This window comes from Natator depressus, chromosome 6 (genome assembly GCF_965152275.1).
Source record: "Natator depressus isolate rNatDep1 chromosome 6, rNatDep2.hap1, whole genome shotgun sequence".
In the NCBI taxonomy this organism is placed as follows: domain Eukaryota; kingdom Metazoa; phylum Chordata; order Testudines; family Cheloniidae; genus Natator; species Natator depressus.
Genome location: NC_134239.1, coordinates 62,295,688 through 62,317,462, shown reverse-complemented (window position 1 = coordinate 62,317,462; position 21,775 = coordinate 62,295,688). Strand labels below are relative to the sequence as shown.

General features: G+C 40.3%; 1 protein-coding gene across 3 annotated transcripts in view; it reads right to left on the bottom strand.

Annotated features, from left to right (window-relative positions):
- The window catches only part of PALS1 (protein associated with LIN7 1, MAGUK p55 family member), a 142,715-nt gene that overhangs the window by 29,286 nt on the left and 91,654 nt on the right, over window positions 1-21,775 (bottom strand). For all 3 annotated transcript variants that reach the window (XM_074955497.1, XM_074955498.1, XM_074955499.1), the window contains exons 4-7: window positions 12,605-12,682; window positions 9,641-9,787; window positions 8,664-8,825; window positions 4,659-4,736 (exon numbers count right to left, since the gene is read on the bottom strand). In XM_074955497.1, the coding sequence (XP_074811598.1) occupies window positions 4,659-4,736; window positions 8,664-8,825; window positions 9,641-9,787; window positions 12,605-12,682 (465 nt within the window). The remainder of the gene's footprint in view (window positions 1-4,658; window positions 4,737-8,663; window positions 8,826-9,640; window positions 9,788-12,604; window positions 12,683-21,775) is intronic.

Below are 21,775 nucleotides of genomic sequence, written 5' to 3'. Positions count from 1 at the left end.
GTTAGCACTCTTTATCACAAAGCCTATACAACTCCCTTAGCTCAGATTTTTTTCTCTGACCAGATACTGATTTAATTCCTTGAGATCCTGGAAGGGTCAGGGTCCTCCTGGCTTTTTTGCTCATCAGGAAGTACCTAGCATAAAATCCATTTCCTTTTTCACGAAGTGGCACAAACTGATGACTGTCTTTGCCAGGAGGGACTGGATTTCCTGCAGCATTTTTTCCTGACACTGAGAAGAGAGAGAGAATTCTTGGGCACTGACAATCTGGAAGTATTTCTGAAATCCTGATTTAGTTGCTTCACCGAACTGAGTTTGCACCATGTGTCCAAGGTGGCCAGGGCTGACTAGGTGTAAAAAGCTTTTAAGTTTGCTCCAAGCAGGGATATCCTGGCAGGATACTGAAAGTAGCACATATGGTACACATTCTGGAACCCTACAGCTTTTGCTGCTTGTACGAACTGGGCTTAGAACCAGTCAGCTTCTGCAGCTGATGAGACTGACCACCCTGGAGCTGGGATCCTTTGAAATCAGTTGTAGATGGCTTATAAGAAGAAAAACTTTTCTTTTGCATCTTTTAAATTAGGGCCATGAAACAGGTCCAAGACACTAGTATGCATGTTATTTTTCCCCTCTGTAAAGAGGCTTGCATCTGCTTCCCAAACAGGTTCCCTTTGGCATATAGCAGGTCCTTGAATTTCTTCTGCTGGAAATTAGATGTCTGCAGCCAAGCTGAAGGAATCCACTCAAAGTAGCAGCCTTTGCAGCCATATCCTGCATTACAGGATGCTCACACCTGACATAAGGCAAACTCTACACCATAATGGATAATTTCTCTGAGTTCCTGGTAATTCTCTTTGGAGGAAAATCAACCAGGGCAAAGGCCTTCTACAGCTGCCACTGGCCACACAGGCCTGGTTGAGCCAGGTGCATCAGTAACATAAGGAATATGTGATAAGGCAAAGTAGGCTAAAGCATGGATGAGTAAAATCCAGGATACGCAAGGTGGTAGAGAACTGAAATTAAGTGTGCTGAAAAGGTGTGCCAAGAATAAATGCACCAAATCACTAATATTACAGCAACCGAACACCAAGGCCCCCTAAGCAGACAGCCCGAAGCACTGGAAAATGTACTGCAGTACAGAGCTAGGTGTCACAGAGCACAAAACCCAAATTAATAAGGAATTTGGGTAACAAGTATAAAAGATATGCCTGATCCTCTAATAGCCACACAAGACTAATCACAGCAGGAAGTTTCTTCTCTAGGTGTGCTCAAGAAGGAACTGGCACAGGCAGAGGTATATGTAGTCCGTCATGGGTAGTGCTATTCCTCTCTAGTGCCAAAACCTACTGTGCTATGGGAATTCTGTTAGATTTGTGCTAAGGAGCACTAAACTTGTGAAAAGCCTAGATCCTGCCTACAGATAAGGCAAAACTCCCCACCAAGAGAGCTGAAGATGGATACGAGAGGCACACATTTCTGATTCCCCACCATGCTGCATTCTATATAGGTAAACGGGGGTTCCAACTGCTATAGTATCTTTGGGAAGGAAGGAATCTATTCCCTTTGCCAAAAAGAGGTAATTCTGGAATACAATTTGAGAATTTGTAGCCAAATTAGTTCCTTAAACAGGAAAAAAGTCTTTTTAAAAAAAGGTCTGAAAACAGGGAGGCCTGGAACCATGCACCCGCTTCTGTGAAGGCAAAAATTAAACTAGCTGGCTTGTCAGAGGTGGGGCATAGTCACTGGCAGGAAGGTTGACGGGTCTGACCTTGTCTCCAAGCTGCAACAGTTTGAAAGTTCACTGTGATAGACTATGGACTTTAGAAAATACTAACTCTATCTAAACTCTATCTAATTAAGGGAGTTTACCAAAGTGCTATTAGTCACAGGTATGTGGCAAAACAAAAAAATCTCACTTCACACTGCAGAAGCCATCTTCCATTATACAACTGTTTTTCACTACGTAATAATTTAAATAGGAATTATAGTCACAGAACACACACAGTAGTTCCATACATGCTGAAAAGGTTGGTGAGGAGAACTGAGAACACACACTCCTTTTAAAGAATGTGAAAATGCAGTCAATTGCCTATTTTTATGATGGTAAAGAAAATCCTTAGAGGCAGTATTGTATGTGCAGTGGAATTTGCTTATAGTCAAATAATGTTTCTGGGGAAGAGATCACTTCATTAGTACCAGAGTTTTATTACTGTCTGAATTACAGTTTTCAACACAATGGTGGCTATATGTAAGAAACAAATTGACAGATTATAAATTATAAAGCCAGAAGGGACCACTGTGATCATCTAGTTTCCTGCATACCACAGGACATAGGACTTCTGTGAATTAATTCCTTTTTGAAAAACATCCAACTTGATTTAAAAATTGCCAGTGATGGAGAATCCACCACAATCCTTGGTAAATTGTGCCAATGGTTGATAAGTGTTAATTTTTTTTTTTTACCTTGTTTCCTGTCTGAATTTATCTAGCCTCAACTTCTAGCCATTGTGTCTTCTTATACTTTTTTCTGCTAGATTGAACAGCCCACTATCCAATTTTTGTTCCCCCTCCTGGTACTTATATGATTAAGTCACCCCTTAACCTTCTCTTTGTAAAGCTAAATAGACTGAGCTCACTGAGTCTCTCACTGTCAGTTTATAGCATGTTTTCTAATCTTTTAGTAATTCTTGTGGCTCTTGTCTGAACCCTCTCCAGTTTATCGACATCCTTCTTGATTTGTGGACACAGTAGTCCAGTAGTGGTCACATCAGTGCCAAATTTACAGATTAATAATCATTTATTTATGATTTCACAAGCTCTCTCTGATCTTTTAAAAAAAACACCACCACCTTTTTATTCTTTGTCATTTTTCTGCTCAGCCCCCAGAAAATATTTTTATTCTATATATTCTAATATTTTGGAAATTTAAACTGGATTAAGGAGATAATTACAGGTCTCAGGTTACTTTTACTGACCTTCAATGACAGCAAAAAACCTACAGGCACATAAAAAGTAGTGAATGCAGTATTAACTATTCTGATTGGTCAGCGTCAGATGACCAAAATTCCTTGTATCTAGATCTGTGTTTCATTATAAAAGTAGTACAACTCCATAGGAATGCATTAAAGGTAACAGAGATTTCATTTTTACTGAAAGAAAAGGAGTACTTGTGGCACCTTAGAGACTAACAAATTTATTTGAGCATAAGCTTTCGTGAGCTACAGCTCACTGCATCTGATGAAGTGAGCTATAGCTCACGAAAGCTTATGCTCAAATAAATTTGTTAGTCTCTAAGGTGCCACAAGTAATCCTTTTCTTTTTGCGGCTACAGACTAACACGGCTGCTACTCTGAAACCCATTTTTACTGAATTATAGATGAGGTTTCATTATAAGTGATGCTTGCTTATCAGTCTCCCACCATGTTACTGTAATTTAAAGGTTTTGTTCATCTTTGAATAAATGTTGCATAACGCTTTACGTAAACTGCTATAATCCAAGTTAAAGATAACTCAAGACACTGTTAGCTAGAAACAAACATTTTAGAAAGATCTTCAATTTACTGCTTTTTTTTCCCAGATAAGTTTTGCAAGTTAAGGCACAACCCACCACTTTTTAATTCCACCCCCTATCTGTAATGGAGAAATGGATATTCTCAAAAGAAAAAAAAAATAGAACTTCAGAACATTTCAGAAGTGCAAGCAGCTCTAGATTTAGCATTTCTTACTTGTACATGTTTAGTGACTGACAGTAAGCAATGCTATATAGGGTAGGTCAACATTTGCAGCAGCAGCATGTAGAGTACAGACACTGGATGCCCAGCTAGCACACGTATAAACAGCAGTGTAGATGGTGAGACACTGCTTATGTGAGTAAAGCACAGACATGCCAGAACTCTAGTGAATATAGCCTGCATAGCTCTCTACATGCCCAAGCAGGGCCTCCCATGTCTACACTGTTTTTAGCAGTGAAGGGTCCTGCTGCCTCCCTGTTGCAGTAAAAGACTCCAGCAACAGAGAGCTGCTGGAGCCTTTTGCTGCCTCAATGAAAGACTCCACTGACTCCCCCACACTAAAGTCTTTCACTGTGGCGTGTAGTCACATGTACTCTACACATTGCTGCAAGCACAGACAAGGCCATAAACTGAGCACAAATGATCACATTTTGGTGGAATTGCCAAGGCCAATGGTTCTCAACCTTTCCAGACAACTTTTCAGGAGTCTGATTTGTCTTGCGTACCCCCAAGTTTCACCTCACTCAAAAACTACTTGCTTACAAAATCAGACATAAAAATACAAAAGTGTCACAGCGCACTTATTTACTGAAAAATTACTTACTTTCTCATTTTGTCTATATGAAATTTTAGTTTGTACTGACTTTGCTAGTGCTTTTTATGTAGCCTGTTATAAAACTAGGCAAATATCCAGATGAGTTGATGTACTCCCTGGAAGATCTCTGTGTACCTGCAGGGGTACAAGGACCCCTGCTTGAGAACCACTGCTCCAGGCAGTCACCTGTGATTATTTTCAGCAGTTACTCAAATCTTTGAGGTCTAAATCAATTTCTTTTGTTTCGTCCTGTAAAATGACCCACAAAAGACCTTTGTAAGCACTGGGTGAAAAACAACGGTTGTAAGATTAACATAAATTTCACTTACAACTGTCTCCTTGGCAGGAGGCGGCTTGCTCTGTTGACTGGGTATCAGCACAAATGTCAGAGTGCCATGCATGTCAGCCTGTAACAAAAAACAAGATTCCAGTAATCTACAGCATAAATACTTGACTATTTGAATTAGGGATTTCAATAAACAACATTTACTGTTTTCAAAATGCAATACAAATTCCAAGAAAATCCAGACCCTATAATCAAATGCATCGTTATATCACTATGTGGGTTAAGATTTATAATAATCCCAATATACATACATTCCTAGAGAAAAGTGACACAGTAGGAAAGACTAAAGAGCTTGATGCTGATCTCCAGATGATGGAAGCCTAGAAAGCTTGGTTGTACAAATTATTTTCTCTATACAACTTTACTGAGAAAAGATGGGGAAATTAGAGAACTACAAGGATTACAATTCTGCCACTCTCTTCTGAGTTGTTAATAAGTCAGTCAATACTGGAAAAGAAATATAGGAGCTAAAACAAAGATGAAAATGTTCATTGTGAACTCAAATTTCTTTCAGTTATAAAACAGTGTTTCTAATTACAAGTGTAAAGAGAGTGCTTGCTTATACTGAAACATTGCCAAAATGTACATAAACAAATTTACAGTATTTTCCTCACGTCAAGGCACAAAATCATCATCCATAGAAATTACATCACTAACAGCTAAAATATTTAATTGTTAACCACAGATATTGTGCTCAGTCCTATAAAGAAAGTCAGCGAAGTCCTTGCCCTAAAGAGCTCACATACTTAAAATCCCAATCCTGTAAAGACTTACACATACACTTCAATTTACACACCCCATGTAGTTCTCCTGACTGACAAGTCAACTCACAGTGCTTAAAATAAAGTGTGTGTGTAAATGATTGCACAATGGGGTTCTTAGAACCTGATTTATATGGTGCAGCAAGCACTACACAATTATGTTTGCACAATCAGGTCTTATGAAAGCAGTGCATGGAGTGTGTACAGCTCATTTATACAGAAAGAGGTCAGCTGACCCTTCCATGGGACTTAGAACCAGGAATTCCTGAATTCTATCCTAAATTACATTGATTTGTTGTATGGCCTTTTGTAAAACAAGGATAACAAATTTATCTTCTGTTGCATGGATTAGCTGCTGAATGATTGTAAAGCATTTTAGAGTTAAAAACACCAGAAAATTATTATACATAAGATTATGTTAAAAGGATGCGAAGTCAAGCACTCAAAAATTAAGAAATCCTAGCATTAAGGTTGCCCATATAACCCTAACTTGAGCCGTGTGTGTGTGTGTGTGTGTGTGTGTGTAATACTATATAGTCTTTAGTTACACAATACTACATTCCATCTTCCATTATATGATTCTACCTGGTAGGAGCTATGTCAGTATGGAGTAAGTCAGGGGTGGGCAAACTATGGCCAGTGGGCTGGATCCTGCCCATCAGGGCTTTGGATCCGGCATGCAGGATTGCCGCCCCACGCTGCTGCTGTAAGAAGCTGGCACCAAGTCCCTGCGGCCCCTGGGGGAGGGGTGGCAGAGGGCTCCGTGCACTGCCCTCGCCAGCAGGCATCGCCTCCCCCGCAGCTCCCATTGGCCAGGAACAGGGAACCGCGGCCAATGGGAGCTTTGGGGGGGAGGTACCCGCAGGCAAGGGCAGTGCATGGAGCCCTCTGCCTCCTCCTCCAGGGGTTGCAGGGATGTGGTGCCAGCCATCTCCAGGAGCAGCGCGGGGCCAGGGCAGGCAGGGAGCCTGTCTTAGCCCTGCTGCGTGCCGCTGCCACCTCGGAGCCGCTCCAGGTAAGTGGCGCTGGGCCGAGCCCACACCCCGCACCCCAGCCCCCTCCCGCACCCCGACCCCCTGCCATATCCTGCACCCCAAACCCCTGCCCTGAGCCCCCTTGTACACCCCGCACCCCTCCTGCGCCCCAATCCCTTGCCCTGAGCCCCTTCCTGCACCCCGCACTCCCTCCCCCAGGCCTACATTCATGGCCCTGCACGGAATTTCCCCACCCAGATGTGGCCCTCGGGCCAGAAAGTTTGCCCACTCCTGGAGTAAGTTCTTCGCAGACAATCTTCAGAACACAATACTGCCAAAGTCTTATAAACCTCTATTAAGCACATACAAACTGATTTTTCAGAGGCTCATAACTTGGCTAAATGTGGACAGATTTTGCAGGGAGGGCAAATTACATCCCTAGCTTGAGCCCCACCCCCAACAAATTTCAAGTCCCTGCTACAAAAGTATGGATGTTTAAGATATTTTGAATCAAATGGTTGTAAGATTTTTTTTAAACTTGGACAAATTCCCTAAATTCTCTCTCAAAGAGCTGAACAGTTTTAGCTGAAACTTTCGGAAAAAAAAGATTCAGGTAGAGGCAGACAAGGTTCAGGCTGAAAGTTACAGCCTAAACAGTTATAACAGGGACTTAAGATTGCCTAACAGTGTCCATTGTAACTATAGACATAGTTACCAGCTCCATCTATAACTGAAGCAGTCTTCTCTTGTAGGGGAAGCTAGAATCCTTCACTCCGATACTGGCAGGTGTGATGATTTTGGAGTTTTGTCTATACATCTCACGAAATGATATTATGAAATGTATCATTAAATTGCTGTCTCCAGGAAAACCTCTGTATGTGTATCACCATGAACTGGCAAGATTGTACCATGTCTTCCCCAGACCAGGGACAATGGGGAATATTTAATGTTAATGATGTTGCTTTGAAATACACAGGAAGTTGGAGCAGGAGGAAGAAAAAGAACAGTTGGACCAAGGTCAGAGGAGGTGAGATTAGGAAGTAAGTACCCATGTTTCAGGAACCCAAGGAATGCCCTGCAGCAGATGGATTTGATAGTTCTGAACCCTGCTCAAATGATGCCCTGGGATGGTAAGGAAACTGCACCTACCGCAGGGCCCCTGACAGAGTAAACAGTAACCCAACTCAGAAGGCTCAAAATCTTTGGTGGGATTCTGGGAGAGGGTGTGTTTAAGTTTCAGGAGAATCTGATGGGCCATTATTTGTTCAGGGGGATAGGCAGCTAGACAATAGGTTCCAGCTCTCAGGAGGGGGTACCAGACCGAAGGTCTGTGCTCTGGAATGTGCCTGAGGACCCCACACACTGGGGCATGGCTCGGATTCATTCAGGCTCCACAGGCTTAAAGCACCTAGGGCCATGGTTTTGGGTCCCTTCACAGCAGCCTAGTGAATGGCTGAGAGGGGCACATTTGATCGGCTTCTGTGCCAGTATGCAAATAAATTCTAAGTGGACTTTTAATTTATCCCAAGTTACTAATGTGATTATCCTCCAGTTTCAAAAATCTTTTCAGCTGCCATATTAATAAAAGTGATATTGAACATTTTTACCACCTTGAATGAAGTTAAGAGGATACCAATCAGCTTCAAAATCACACTTCCATCTAATTGATCTATTGAATTTTCTCATATCATTACAAGACACTTCTGAGATTGCTGTGACAAAGAAATTAGAAATATCATTGCTGACAAAAACTGAAACAAAATGATCCTTGAAGGAAGGAAGGACACAAAAGACTGGTCTTAATCAGGTCTAGTATGGCATGCTATCACACCCCTTCAAATTTGCTGCTTAGAGGCAGAACCATTTGAGGCTGAAGTGGGTAATGCTGAAGAGAAAGACCACAGACTCCTCTTATGTAGGTGAGCCTGGTTTACTGAGCGCTTGGACTTCTGAGAATAGAAACCTAATGAAGATGACCATCAAGATCTGGAGAATTTGAAGGACTACTTTCTTCAGACAACTATTTTCATACCTCTTAAAACACTGCTTTGTCAGACTTGCCAAAAGACCAGATGTGAAAAAATTCTCTAGGTCTAACAACATTATCAAAAACAAAATACATTTCTTAAAGTTAACTAATTAAAATTATAATTATGATGTTTGGATCCAACTCGTTTAAAAAAAGAGTGGCAACTTGAAAAGCTCGGACAGCAAATATTCCTGGGGAGGGCGGGGAAAGAAGGAACCACTTACCAGCAAATCAAAAACTTCATTAACATCTTTTCCACGAATCTCAATGCCATTAATTTCCAGAACTTCATCCCCTTCATGTAATAACCCACTCTTCTCTGCAGCACCCCCTTTCACTATTCGACTAATGATGACAGAATCCATTTCATTGCGCACTGTAGCACCCTATACAATTGCAAATAGATAATCTGAATGCAAAACAAATATGAAACTCAGGGATATATACTGCATATATTTTAAACCAGTGGATAAAATTTCATATACTACAAATGAAAAACAAACTTAGATGAACACATCCAAAGCTTTGACTTAAAAATAGATATTCAGTTCTTAAAGCAGAAACAGGAACTTCTAATCTGCTCAACAGTGATTAAATTTGAGTTGTACATTATGACAGAAATGTTTTAAACAACTTTTTTCCAAATATGTTTATGTAGAACGTGAAAAACAGAATATAAGAGAGGTAAAAAATGCAGTTGTTGGCACAGTAAGGATTAAAACTCAGTTTCAGCAAGCCCTGAGATACTGCCTTCTTTAGGAAGGCCTTCTTTCAAACCCATTGACTTTTCAACAGATGTACTACTGACTTTGCTCTAAATGGCAGCAACTTAGGTTTCAGTATTAGAATAAATTAATATAGCCTCAGTATAAGAAATATGCATCAGCCATAAACATTTTTTATTTCATGAACCAAAATTACTATTAGCTCTCAAAGTTTAAACTGCATACCGATGATAAAATTCCAAAACAAAATAACGACCTGCAAAAGGAAAAAAAAAATTGTGTCCCCTACTTCACCTATAAAGAGAACACCTCTCTCTCAATAATTAAAAAAAAAAAAAAAGGGGGGGGGGTTTTGAACACTACTATTAGGACAACTTCCCCCACCAGGGAGTCTGGAAGAATAAAAGTAAATTGGACAGTTCAAGCCTCATTTTCTTCCAGAGCAAGGGATCTGCTGTCAGAGTAACAATACTTACCAATGGAATATCTCGAGCCTTCTCAATGCGAACTATTTTAACTGTCTCCCCTCCATACAGGCCAAAGTTCTCATAAACCTTTTCATTTGTCACTGGCTCTGGCTGCATTTCTTGCTCTGCAACCTTATCATGAGCTAATAGAAGTGCCTGGTGTTAAACAAAACAGACAATACAGTTTAAGGAAATCATGCCTTTCATACCTACATGAAGCACAACAGAAATTCACTAATTTGTACTAACTAGGATAGCCATTGCAAGTTAGAGAATTGTGCAAATTATCTAGTAAACAAATTAAAAAATCCTAAAGATCTCTATCACAATAGCATGGTTAAGTTTTAATTATACTAATTCATAGTGAGAGCCAGATATATTCCACAGCTGCAGAATTCACCCTTGCTGCGAAAGTGTGCTTCAGAATCTTAGTTTTTAAAAAGCTAATATTCTAGTCTTTATGATTAAGAACATAAGAAGGGCCATACTGGGTCAGACCAATGGTCCATCTAGCCCAGTATCCTGTCTTCTGACAGTGGCCAATGCCAGGTGCTTCAGAGGGAATGAACAGAACAGTGATTCATGTCCTGTTGCCCATTCCCAACTTCTGGAAGACATAAGCTATGGACACGTAAGAGCATGGTTTTGCATCCCAGCCCATCCTGGCTAATAGCCATTGATGGACCTATCCTCCATGAACTTATCTAGCTCTTTTTTCAAGCCTTTTACAATCTTGGCCTTCACACACCTTTGGGCAAAGAGTTCCACAGGTTGACTGTGCACTGTGTGAAGAAATACTTCCTTTTTTGTTTGTTTTAAACCTGCTGACTATTACTTTTATTTTTAGTTCTTGTGTTATGAGGTGTAAATAACACTTCCTTATTTACTTTCTCTACACCAGCCATGGTTTTATAGACCTCTATCATATCCCCCCAGTTGTCTCTTTTCCAAGCTGTAAAGTCCCAGTTTTATTAATCTCTCCTCAGATGGAACCTGTTCCATACCCCTAATAATTTTTGTTGCCCTTTTCTGAACCTTTTCCAATATATCTTTTTTTGAGATGGTGCGACCACATCTGCACGCAGTATTCAAGATGTGGGCATACCATGGATTTATATAGAGGCAATATGGTATTTTCTGTCTTCTTATTGATTCCCTTTCCTAATAATTCTCAACATTCTGTTAGCTTTTTTAACTGCCACCACACACTAAGTGGATGTTTTCAGAGAACTATCCATGACGACTCCAAGATCTCTTTCTTGCGTGGTAACAGCTAATTTATATGTATAGTTGGGATTATGTTTTCCAGCGTGCATTACTTTGCATTTATCTACATTGAATTTCATCTGCCATTTTGTTGCCCAGTCACCCAGTTTTGAGAGACGATTGCAACGATAACCTGGAAAACATGAAGTGAATGTAAACTAATCTAGTGTTGTCCTCCTGAGTTTGCTGACAGTCTGAATCAATGGCTCTGAGGGGTCTCAATACCCCATTTTACTTCACGTTAACTCTGAAACCTAAAGATGACAACCTTGTCAATCTGTAGCTTACTGAACATACACGGATAAAATCTAATGACAAAATCAGTTTAACAAACACAGGGGCCACTGTACTGCTTATATTCATTTTCATATATAATTAAATACAAAACCTCCAGTTTTAATATTTGAAGCTGTCACTGTATTTTGATTATTTCCATTAAAGCACTGCAGAAATTAGTGGACTCTGCCACAAAATTTAAGTGCAGCTTGTCAGAGTAAACAGGGCCTTGTTCAGAGTATATTATTAAATATATATTTTTTTAAATGTAATGAAGTTTTAGTAAAAAGAGACCTCACCGTAGCACTCAGCTATTATATCTTTGCCAAGAAATGTAGTAGAAGCTATTCTACTTATAAGTTGCAAGCAATGCATATTAATCACATTCTTCTGTAACCGACAACTGTAAATTTCACTAGCTGTCAATTCTTGTTTGTACAGTAGTGATATATGCTGGAATTTATACCTATGGTTTCAGACTCCTCCACACTCCCAGAACACTTTTTTTTAGGGGGAGGGAGGGAAGAGTTGGGAAGGAAAAAGAATACTTTCCCAATAAAAAGACCCCACTCCAGAGCCTCCAAGCTCCAGCAGTCAGCCCAAAGGAACAGCAAATATCCCCCCAAAACAGCCAGAAGCGGCAGGGCACGATTACACTCAGCCAGGGCCCCCCATCCAGTTAATACTTCCACAGCACCTCAACGCCACCAATAGCAGCAAACCACCCGCCCCCCCCCCCCCTTTTTTAAATCCATCTGAACTCTGGTCATTATCAGGCATTTGATGAATGCCTGTTTGCCCATAACTTATCTTAGCTATTTCCCATCACAGGTCCTCTGTCAGTCTCACTCCCCCTCCCCCATAAGCCTTTATCTCCCTGTTCACTTTGTATGCCACACCTTTTTTCCCTTCCCTTGTTTGGATAGCAAGCTGTATGGGGCAAAAGTCTGTCTTCCTATGTGTTTATACAGTGCCTAGCACCATGGAGCCCCAATTCTGATTGAGTTTTCGGGCAACAATGTAGAGGAAAATACTGTATTATATACCCATGCACCCAGTGCAGCTTCACTCTTCCAATGGTTATGTTTAAAGTCAATCTTCTGCCTTTTGCATAAACATTGAAGGTTGGCTTATTAGGTATGCAACTAAGTACACCTGAAGACTGGTGGCTGGCACTGAACCCCAAGTGCGCATTTCAATAGTAAATGTCATTAGTAGCAGGAAGTTACAATTTTGTCACCCGTGAAACACATTAAGTTTTCATTTTTCAATCACGTGGAGATTTTCCATATATTCGAGGAACACTCAGTTCCTCAAGAAACAAGTTTCAAACCGGTGTTTTTACGGTGTTTGCAAGAAATAAAATACATAAAAACATTTTAAAAATCTACATAGTATAGATTGCACAGTACCAGCTTTGTCTAGTTTTACCTGAATGTGAGGGGCATTCAGCAAAGCGCTAAGCTCCTGCCCATCTTTCTGGTGACTGGGTTTCAAAACACACTGTACCTAAAAGACACCAAACAGTGAAAATCTGCTTTTTACAGTTGGCTAATTTAGCTCTGACTAAAGGTATCTTGAAGAAAGAAAACTAAATGTAATTAGCTATTTTACTGAGAGAAACAAAGCAAATCTGTATATTTATTACTCTGCCTCAATATATTTATAAAAAACTCTTAAGAAATAAGACATTTATGCAATGAGAATACATGAACTATTCTAATATGTCAAATCAGAACTGTGCTTCTCTATCTAGGCTGTTATCCAGTACATTAGAGTGACATGAGCGGAGACTACTGATGGACTAGGCTACTATAGGGAATGAATAAAAGATAAAGATCTGTAAAAAGAGGGCAGTCATTAAAAAACTATAAATGAACACATCCCCACAAAAGGTAGCCTATTTACCAAACAACAGCATACCATTACAGACATTTCTAAAATGTCATCTGGGTGACTCATAAGTTACAGATAATTCCAGATTATTAATGTATTAAACTGCTTAGACTTCTTTTTCCTAGGAGTGGAAGATGGTCTCACTTTTTTCAAATTGCTGTTTCCACCGGGAGCAGAAAGACAGTGATTCTGATGCAGGGTTTCAACAGACCATGTCAAAACCTTCCCTCAGACCCTGATAGAGTCATCAGACTTCCTTGTCTGGCTCTGAAAAATCCCTCTTGACAGGGAGGGGTGCCCTTTTCTTCTGCAACTCAGGATGTCAAAAAGCTTACAGGATTTACTTGGGAAAGCTGTCAAAAGAAGATGTAAATCTCATGCCATCCTGACTACCAGGTCCTGACCTGCCATTGCTCAAAGGGAAAGACAAAGCAGAAAGGACGCCCTTATCTGGGGAGGAGGCTGAAGGGGGTTCCATCCATGGCTCTTATTCCTAGTCTCATCCTCCTCTGAGAAAATAAAAATATATGGGTTCAGAAGCACTGATGACCTTGAAAAGTCAAGCGAAAGTGACTGAAATGTCATTACAAGAGCCTTCCCCCTTTTTAGGATCAAAAGACTGCTCTCTTTCAACTTTTGGGATATTCTTTCATCCTCCACTCTTGCTGATGACTTATCAGAAGGTGGTGGTAGAGGGTCTGATATCCAGAAGTGCTAAGAAAAGGGAAAAGAGAGAGATGATTGGTCCAGCAAAACAACTGAAGGTCCCAGGAAGTTCTAGTGCAATATTTGATTATGAAGAGCACCTGCAGCAGTGCTAGGAGCTCCTCTCTCATATCTGGTCCCATGGTAAGGGCCACATGGCTGCGCCCTTGGAGCTTTGATCAGCCTCACTGTTTAAAGTCTCCAAGTAGTTAATTCTCCATGGTAGTGAGAGGCAGAGCTGAGCTAAGCAGGGTACTTGGTATAAAAAGTAATTTGTTAGGTGTACATGAGAGCTGCTAACAGAATTACTTAAGAGGAGAGTTTCAGAGAGAGTTTAGACAGGGCATGAAAGAGGCTTTCCTTCCTGGTTCAGCTCTGTGCGATTTCAAGATGGCCAGCGATGGAACAGTAGTGGTGACCTGCAATGGATGTGCCATGTTTTCTTTCCTGCCTGAAGCCAGAACAGATTTCCTGTGCATGAAGTGCAAGTTGGTCACCATGCTGGAGGAAAAGATTACTGATTGGAGAGGCAAGTAAAGACACTACTGAGAATCAGAGAAGGTGAGGAGTTCCTAGATAGCAAGGTTCAGGGAACATCTGTGCCCCAGCTTCAAGGAAGAAAGGAAGAGGAAGTCGGAGAGGCCTTGCTGTTCTTAATCACCAGAGACAAGAGGTCAGGGTGGCATTCCAACATCTAGAGACAGGCGAGAGTGGGCACAGCGTGGCCACCAGAAAAATGCGGAGGTATGACTCACATGACTGGAATGTTAAAAAAATGGTTATAACCTATTCAGGAAGGATCAAGTAGACAAAAGAGAAGAGGGAGTGACATGATGTCAAAAATGGCATTACCTGTTTCCCAGTCACTGATAACTCGGAAGAAAATGATCCTGAATGCTTATGGATCAATGTCCTAACAAAAACACCAGATGGGGTATTGGTTGGTATCTGCTACAGAGCACCAAATCACACTTTGGAACAGGATGACTGGCTCCTTATTTACCTATCTTTAATGTGTGTGTCGGGGCGAAATGCTGTGTGATCATGGGGGACTTCAATTTGAGTGATGTGCTGGAGGTCTGATGTTGCCAATGCTAAAACATCCTGGGAATGTCTAAATATTACTGAGGACAATTTCCTAACTCCAAGTGTTGCAGTCAACATGGGGGAATTCTATATTAGACATCTTGTCAGAAAGAGGAACTGATCACAGAACTAAAAATTAATGGTAGCTTACATACAAGACCTGATCCCATTTATAACGTGCAAACAGAATAAAGTACAGATCAGTAATTTTATTTATATATAGAGAGAAAGAGACTCTACTTTGAAAGGGATAATTTCACAAAACTGATTAAGATTATGAGCCAAATCAGCTGGGAGGAAGAATTTAATCAGAAAAATGTAAATGATCATTTGGAATGGTTTATAAACACTTTCCTAGATCTCCAAAAAGCCATAAGCCTACAAATCAAGGAAGAAAGCCATCTTGGTTAAAAAACTGACCTAGTTTAGAAGGAAAGTGAAGGCAGCTATAAAGAAACAATAAAATAGTATATAACAAAAGGAAGAAATTGATAGTAATGAATATAAATCAGAAGCCTGGAATTGCAAAAAATTGGTAAGGGAAGCCAAGGGCCACAAGGAGAACTCTATGGTCATCAGGGTTAAGGACAATAAGGAGGAGTTTTTTCAAGAATAGGCTCAAAAAGAATCCCTACAATGATATTGGTTCATTACTACATGGAAATGGCAGAATTGCAGAAATGTTCAATTAATATTTCTGTTCTGTATTTGAGGGGAAAAATAGATGATGTAGTAATATCATATGATAACACTTTCCATTCTACTAGTATATCAGAAGAATATTGAACAGCATCTACTGAAGTTAGAAATTTTAAAATCAGCAGGTCCAAATAGCTTCCATCCAAGTTTTAAAAGAGCTGGCTGAGGAGTTCGCTGAACAGTGAATGTTGATTTCCAGTGAGTCTTGGAACACCGGAAGTTATTGGTGCGTCAATATTTTAAAAGGGTAAACAGGATGACCTGAGTAATTACAGGCCTGTCAGTCATCATTCCAGGGCAAGGTAATACAGCAGCTGATATGGGACTTGAATAACAAAGAATTAAAGGAGTAGAATATAATTAATGCTAATCAACATAGATTTATGGAAAATAGATCCTTATTTTATGAGATTACAAGTTTGTTTGATAAAGGTTACAGTGTTGATTGGAAATATTATTGGAATAATTTACCTATGATCATGATGGCGTTTCCATTACTGGCAATTTTTAAATCCAGATTGGATGTTTTCTAAAATATATGCTCTAGGAATTATTTTGGGGAAGTTCTATGGCCTGTTATACAGAAGGTCAAACTAGATGATCACAACGGTCCCTACTGACTTTGGAATCTATGAAGCTGACATCCCCATAGTAGAATAAAAAAATGCATTAGCACCAAAGCAGAAGCCCCTAGACAGAGATTCCCACAGCTCCTAGCTGCCAAGGAGACACTGAGTCCAAAAGGAAGTAATCGCAGTTTGGTACTGAGAACACTGGTGAACCCTCACAGCATCTCCACTGAGGTGTTTTGGGGAGATCAAGCCAAGGGGATCTAACAAAGATCTCAAGAAGGATGGAAATGACCCAGCTAAGAGCTGAATATATATTTTTTTTCTTCTTTGCAGCGCCCTGAGGTTTGAGGTAGCTCAGCTGCACCATGGCCTGGTGACATCCATCAGTTGATGTACTATGATACTCCTTCCTGTCAGTGCCATACGATTTCTTAGAGCTGCCAGAAACCAGAAGAACTTCTGCCAGCTTTGTCTGATGAGCTTGAATCTTCAAAAGTCTGTTGCCATGAGGAACCTTCTTTACAGGATGTATTCTCCAGAGAGCAACCCTTCTCCATCCGTTTTGACTCGACAGATTTTTGCACCCAAACAACTTCACAGAACCCGTACTTGTTTGAGATCTCCATTTCTTCCTTGCCTGATGAAGGTTTTTGCATTAAGAAATTCTGCAGCCTCATCTGTCAATCCTTTTGGACCCCTTTGGAGAAGGACGAGCACACAAATCAATTCCTTGCCTCAGCAGTGCCTGACAACATTCTGAATGCTTGTCAGAGGCTGGAGATTTAGTGAGGCAAAAGGTGCACCTCTTGAAACCATGTTTCTTTGTCATCAAATCCATTGTAAGAGTTGGATCCGACATCTCCTCTAAATCTAAGGAATTTATAAAAAAACAAAAAATACCTAATACAAAGAACTACCTACAATTATATACTTTTTTGTTTGGTTTATTTAAGAATGAGACTTCTTCCTAAGCTACTGCATGATGCATAAATGGAATGGACAGGTTTCTATACTGCTACATCTGGCAGAAATCAGAAATGGGGACCATTAGTTGGGGCAAGCTATTTATTCTGTTGCCCCATATGAAGACCCACAGACATTACTGCTTCAAAAAGGATTTATGGCCATGATTCCTACACAGTGGTTTTATGGAAGCAATGTCAGAAATTAAATTTCTTCCTCCCGCCCCCCTTTTTCTTTTTTGAAGTATCCATGCCTGCCAACCTGGCCCATTGAGACATTTTTCGTGCATTGTGTTTTTCTTCATTCAAATTGGATTGCTATTTGGAATAGTTTCATAGTTCTTTAAATGCTTTCATTATATGTATTCAGGTGAAATACTACATTTCTCCTCTCTATATATTTAGTACCTTTATTACATCTGTGGGAAGATTTAATTCTGGCAGATATAATAGCATGTAGAACATGTGTATCTTACAGTGTGTCAGATTACTATGCTATGGTCTGTAATAACTTCTGCAGATGTGAACAACTGTTCACAAATGGGGTAACTGTGATTCAGCATCAGAGTTGACTTGCCAAAAATGAGAGACCAAGTCAATGGCAGAGCTAGAATTAAAACAAAAGGCACTAGTCTGCACTGCCTCTTATTTTTAAATTGGTAAAGCCACAGGAGTCTCCACCAGTTCTGAAGTAATCTTTTCTGTGTATAGCTTTATTCTCTATCTTGTTTAGTGATCTATTGTGCGCACATGGCAACAGTAACTTTACACTGGCCTCTTTGTTGCAGTGGGTTAGTTTTGTAGTTAATAAATCCACACCATCTGCTACATTATTCTTCTACCCCGTAAATGCTTTGCAAAAAGTCTGCCATATTAAAAAAAATTCTACCAAATTCTACCAAAAAGATTAAGTTTTGTTTATAAGATATTAATTTGAAAATGTAAAATACCAAAACATCTAATTTTAGCTCAAATAGTTGCATCAGAGCCATGAATGTGCATGCCAAATTACATACCACAATTTGAGAGTCATCTGAAGAACAGTTTATAACGGACAGTGAAATCTGGTCTTTTGTGTGCTTCCACCCTATACTACACAAATTTTACAGGGGAGACCAGTGTTTCTCAAATTGCAGGTCCTGACCCAAAAAGGAGTTGCAGGGGGATTGCAAGGTCATATTAAGGGGTCACAAGATTGCCACCCTTACTTCTGCTCTTCCTTCAGAGCTGGGCAGCCGGGGCTGTTGGCTGGATGCCCAGCTCTGAAGGCAGCACTTCTGCACTGCTGCTAGTAGGGTAAGAGTGGCAATACAACACCATGCCACCCTTACTTCTCCACTGCTGCCTTAAGAACTGGGCGGCCAGAGAGTGGTGACTGCTGACCTAGGGCCCAGCTCTGAAGGCAGCAACGCAGAAGTAAAGGTGGCAATAACATACCATGCCATCCTTACTTCTGCGCTGCTGCTGGCAGCAGCTCTGTCTTCAGAGCTGGACTCCTGGCCAGGAGCAGCCACTCTGCGGCCACCCAGCTCTGATGGCAGCTCCGTCGCCAGTAGCAGCGCAAAGGACAGCAGTACCGCAACCCCACCTACAAGAACCTTGCAAACCATGCCGGCCCAACTCCTTTTTGGGTCAGGACCCCTACAATTACAACACTGAAATTTCAGATTTAAACAGCTGAAATGAAATTTTTAAAATCCTATGATTGTGAAATTGACCAAAACAGACCATGAATTTGATAGGGCCCTATTTATAACAGAACCAGCAACTCAGTTTTAATATTAACTTCTATATTAATGTAATCTTATTTAATATAGGATGTGTGCATTTTTATATTACTTAAGTAAGGCTATGATTTAGTTACCAGTATTTTTAGTAAAAGTCATGGACAGGTCATGGGCAATAAACAAAAATTCACAGCCCATGACCTGTCCAGGACATAATATAAATATGCTTAACTAAATCTTAATGGGGTCACTGCCCGGGCACCACCACCACCAGGGGCCACCCGGGGAAGTGGCTACTCCGGGCACCCGGAAACCACTGCTGGGGGCCAATGGCAGCGGACACACCAGCCACCCTGGGACAACTGCTCAGATGATTCCCAGGGCCAGCTGCCTGGGGCCGCCCCAGCAGCGGCCAGTGTGGCTGTCCCTGGGGCCACCTGAACAGGTGGTCCCAGACACAGCTGCTTGGGCGGCCCTGGAGTCAGCCACACTCGCCCCCGCAGAAGTCACAAAGATAGCGGAAAGTCATAGAATCTGACTTCTGCGACCTCCATGACAAACAAGGAGCCCTATACATAAGTACAGTAGTAAGTGTTCAGTTAAGCCCATTAAAAATGGTCTAATTTCATTATTTACATACATCTGGTCTTGCAAAAAAAATTAAAACTTTTCAGTCTGAAGCATTTAGAATTCATTCCGTGTAAGCAGGATCAAATTAAGTTTAACTAGTCCAGGTTTAGAGAGACAGTTCTTGCTAATGTGCTTTTAGATGCTCTTCTATGCCAAAAATTATAAACTGTATTGAATGCTGTATCAAACGCTGTTACAGCATCAACATTTAGATCATGTTCCTCTAATCCTGGCCCCCATTTTTGTCAAGTTTAACTGACTTTTAAACCAATGTAATGACATTTGATGTTTAACACTATTTTTATTCAAGAGTCAGAGTGCACCAAATTAGTTTAGGGAGTTAATCTCCAGATAAATTCCTTAAGCCTGTATGCTTTACTCAGCCTTTTAATTAAATTAAAGTGCCTAAAAAAAATAGATAAATCACAAGTTTTTGCTGACTGCTTATCAGTTACACATTTTCTCCCACAAACACTCCAGCTGAATTGCTAAACTAGCATAGTACAGTTATGTAAAAAATTCTAAAATGTTTTAAAAGATAAAGCCAATAATTCATTAGAACTCTTTAAGGATTGCAAATTTAAAATACAGATGAAGAAGCACGAACAAAGTTCGTACAGCAATTTTAGTTCACCCATATTGTCTATACTGTATGTTAAAATATACATTCAACTGCTTGAAGAGTAATCCAAAATATGTACAACGTGGCAGATGAAATCGGAGTGCCAGAGCAATTTCTTGATTTTTTTCCATTTAAAATTTCTAACTTTAACAATGAATTAATAAGTTTTGTTTTTTTACTTGCCTGTGCATGTTTTTTTTAATAAAAAAATGCACATTCACACACAGCTGCTACAATTCGAAGTTGTGCAGCTAGAACTCTATAAATTGCAACCTCCTTCTGTTATACAAAAACCTAACCCTCCAGAACAATGGAGTTGCACATTTATGTTCTTCTCCCACTCCAAAAAGAATCAGAACTGGCTCTGCCCAGTTTTTTTTGGTCCTGAAAGGTTTCAAGTTGGATTTAAAACAGGGAAGGAGGGAAGTGGGAGAATGGCATTTGAAGGGTGAGCCTACACAAGTTTTCCTGCATTAAGAGGGCTCTGTGACTTTCTTATTAAGGATGTGGAAGAAGGTTTTGGCTTGCAGGACAGTAAAACAAGAACTGGAAAGGAGGTTTTCTTCCCAGAAACTGCACTAAGGGCTGAATAAAGAATATCTACAAACAGTCTGGATTCCTTGAAAGGAAGAACAGGAAACTCAATTTGAGGACAGGTTTCTTGCCTATGGACAAATCCACAGGCTGTTGCATATCACCACAAATACTGGCTTCTATGTGGCTGCTTAGTTGGAATTGCAGGCATATTTGTCCTGCAATTAATATTTGGAAGAGATCCCCAAAGTCAGGCACCTTCTCCACTTTCTTCTGGAAAATGGTTTTCCACTCATCTTCTAGCACTGTCTCCCACAGCTTATGATGCTTAGGCCTATTTGGTGGTGCTTATGGATAAGGATATTTAGCTTTCCCTCAACAACCCAGGCTCTTACAGAGAAAGGGGGGGACCTGGATGCTAAAGCTGCTTGTACCCAGTTATCAGGCAGTGAAGACACAGACATTAAAGGAGGGAGATCAAACCAGCATCCATGCTGTAAAGCTAAGTCAAAGGGTGGGGAAGAGAAAGAAAATTACTAAACAGCTCCTAAAAGACTAGCCATATCTTTATGACTAAAATGGTTTAAAGTTTGTGTTCAAATTATGTGTGAACAAAAAAATATGAATGTCCTATATTCTTCCTCATACTCTCAAAAAATGCAAGTAATTCACCTGCGGCCAAGAGGGAAAGATTCACACCCAAAAGTTGTAGTTAATTGCATTAACGGGGGGGGAAGAAGAGAAGGAATGAAAATCTGCATTTTTCCAGTCTGCTGGGTCTATCTGACCTTTAACAAATCCTGCTAGCAGGGGACTGAACTAGATGACCTCTCAAGGTCCCTTCCAGTCCTACAATTCTATGATTATATGATTTCTAAAACTAGAAAACGTCTAAAAAAAATTACACTAGACTCCTGTTCAAGTGCAGTTTGAGAGTCACTTTAAAAAAATCCCAAAGAAATATATCAGGTGCTCACTTGTTCCTAAATGGCATGACTCAGTGAAAATGGCTCTCAAAATTTAAATTACTTTAGTGTGATTTGAATTGGAAGTTTCTTGCACTCAATTGCAGTATTCATTTATTGGCTAAATATGCATTTTTCCAGTCTGTTGGTTCTGACCTTTAACAAATCCTGCTAGCAAAAATCATTTCTGCTCAATGAGGCCCC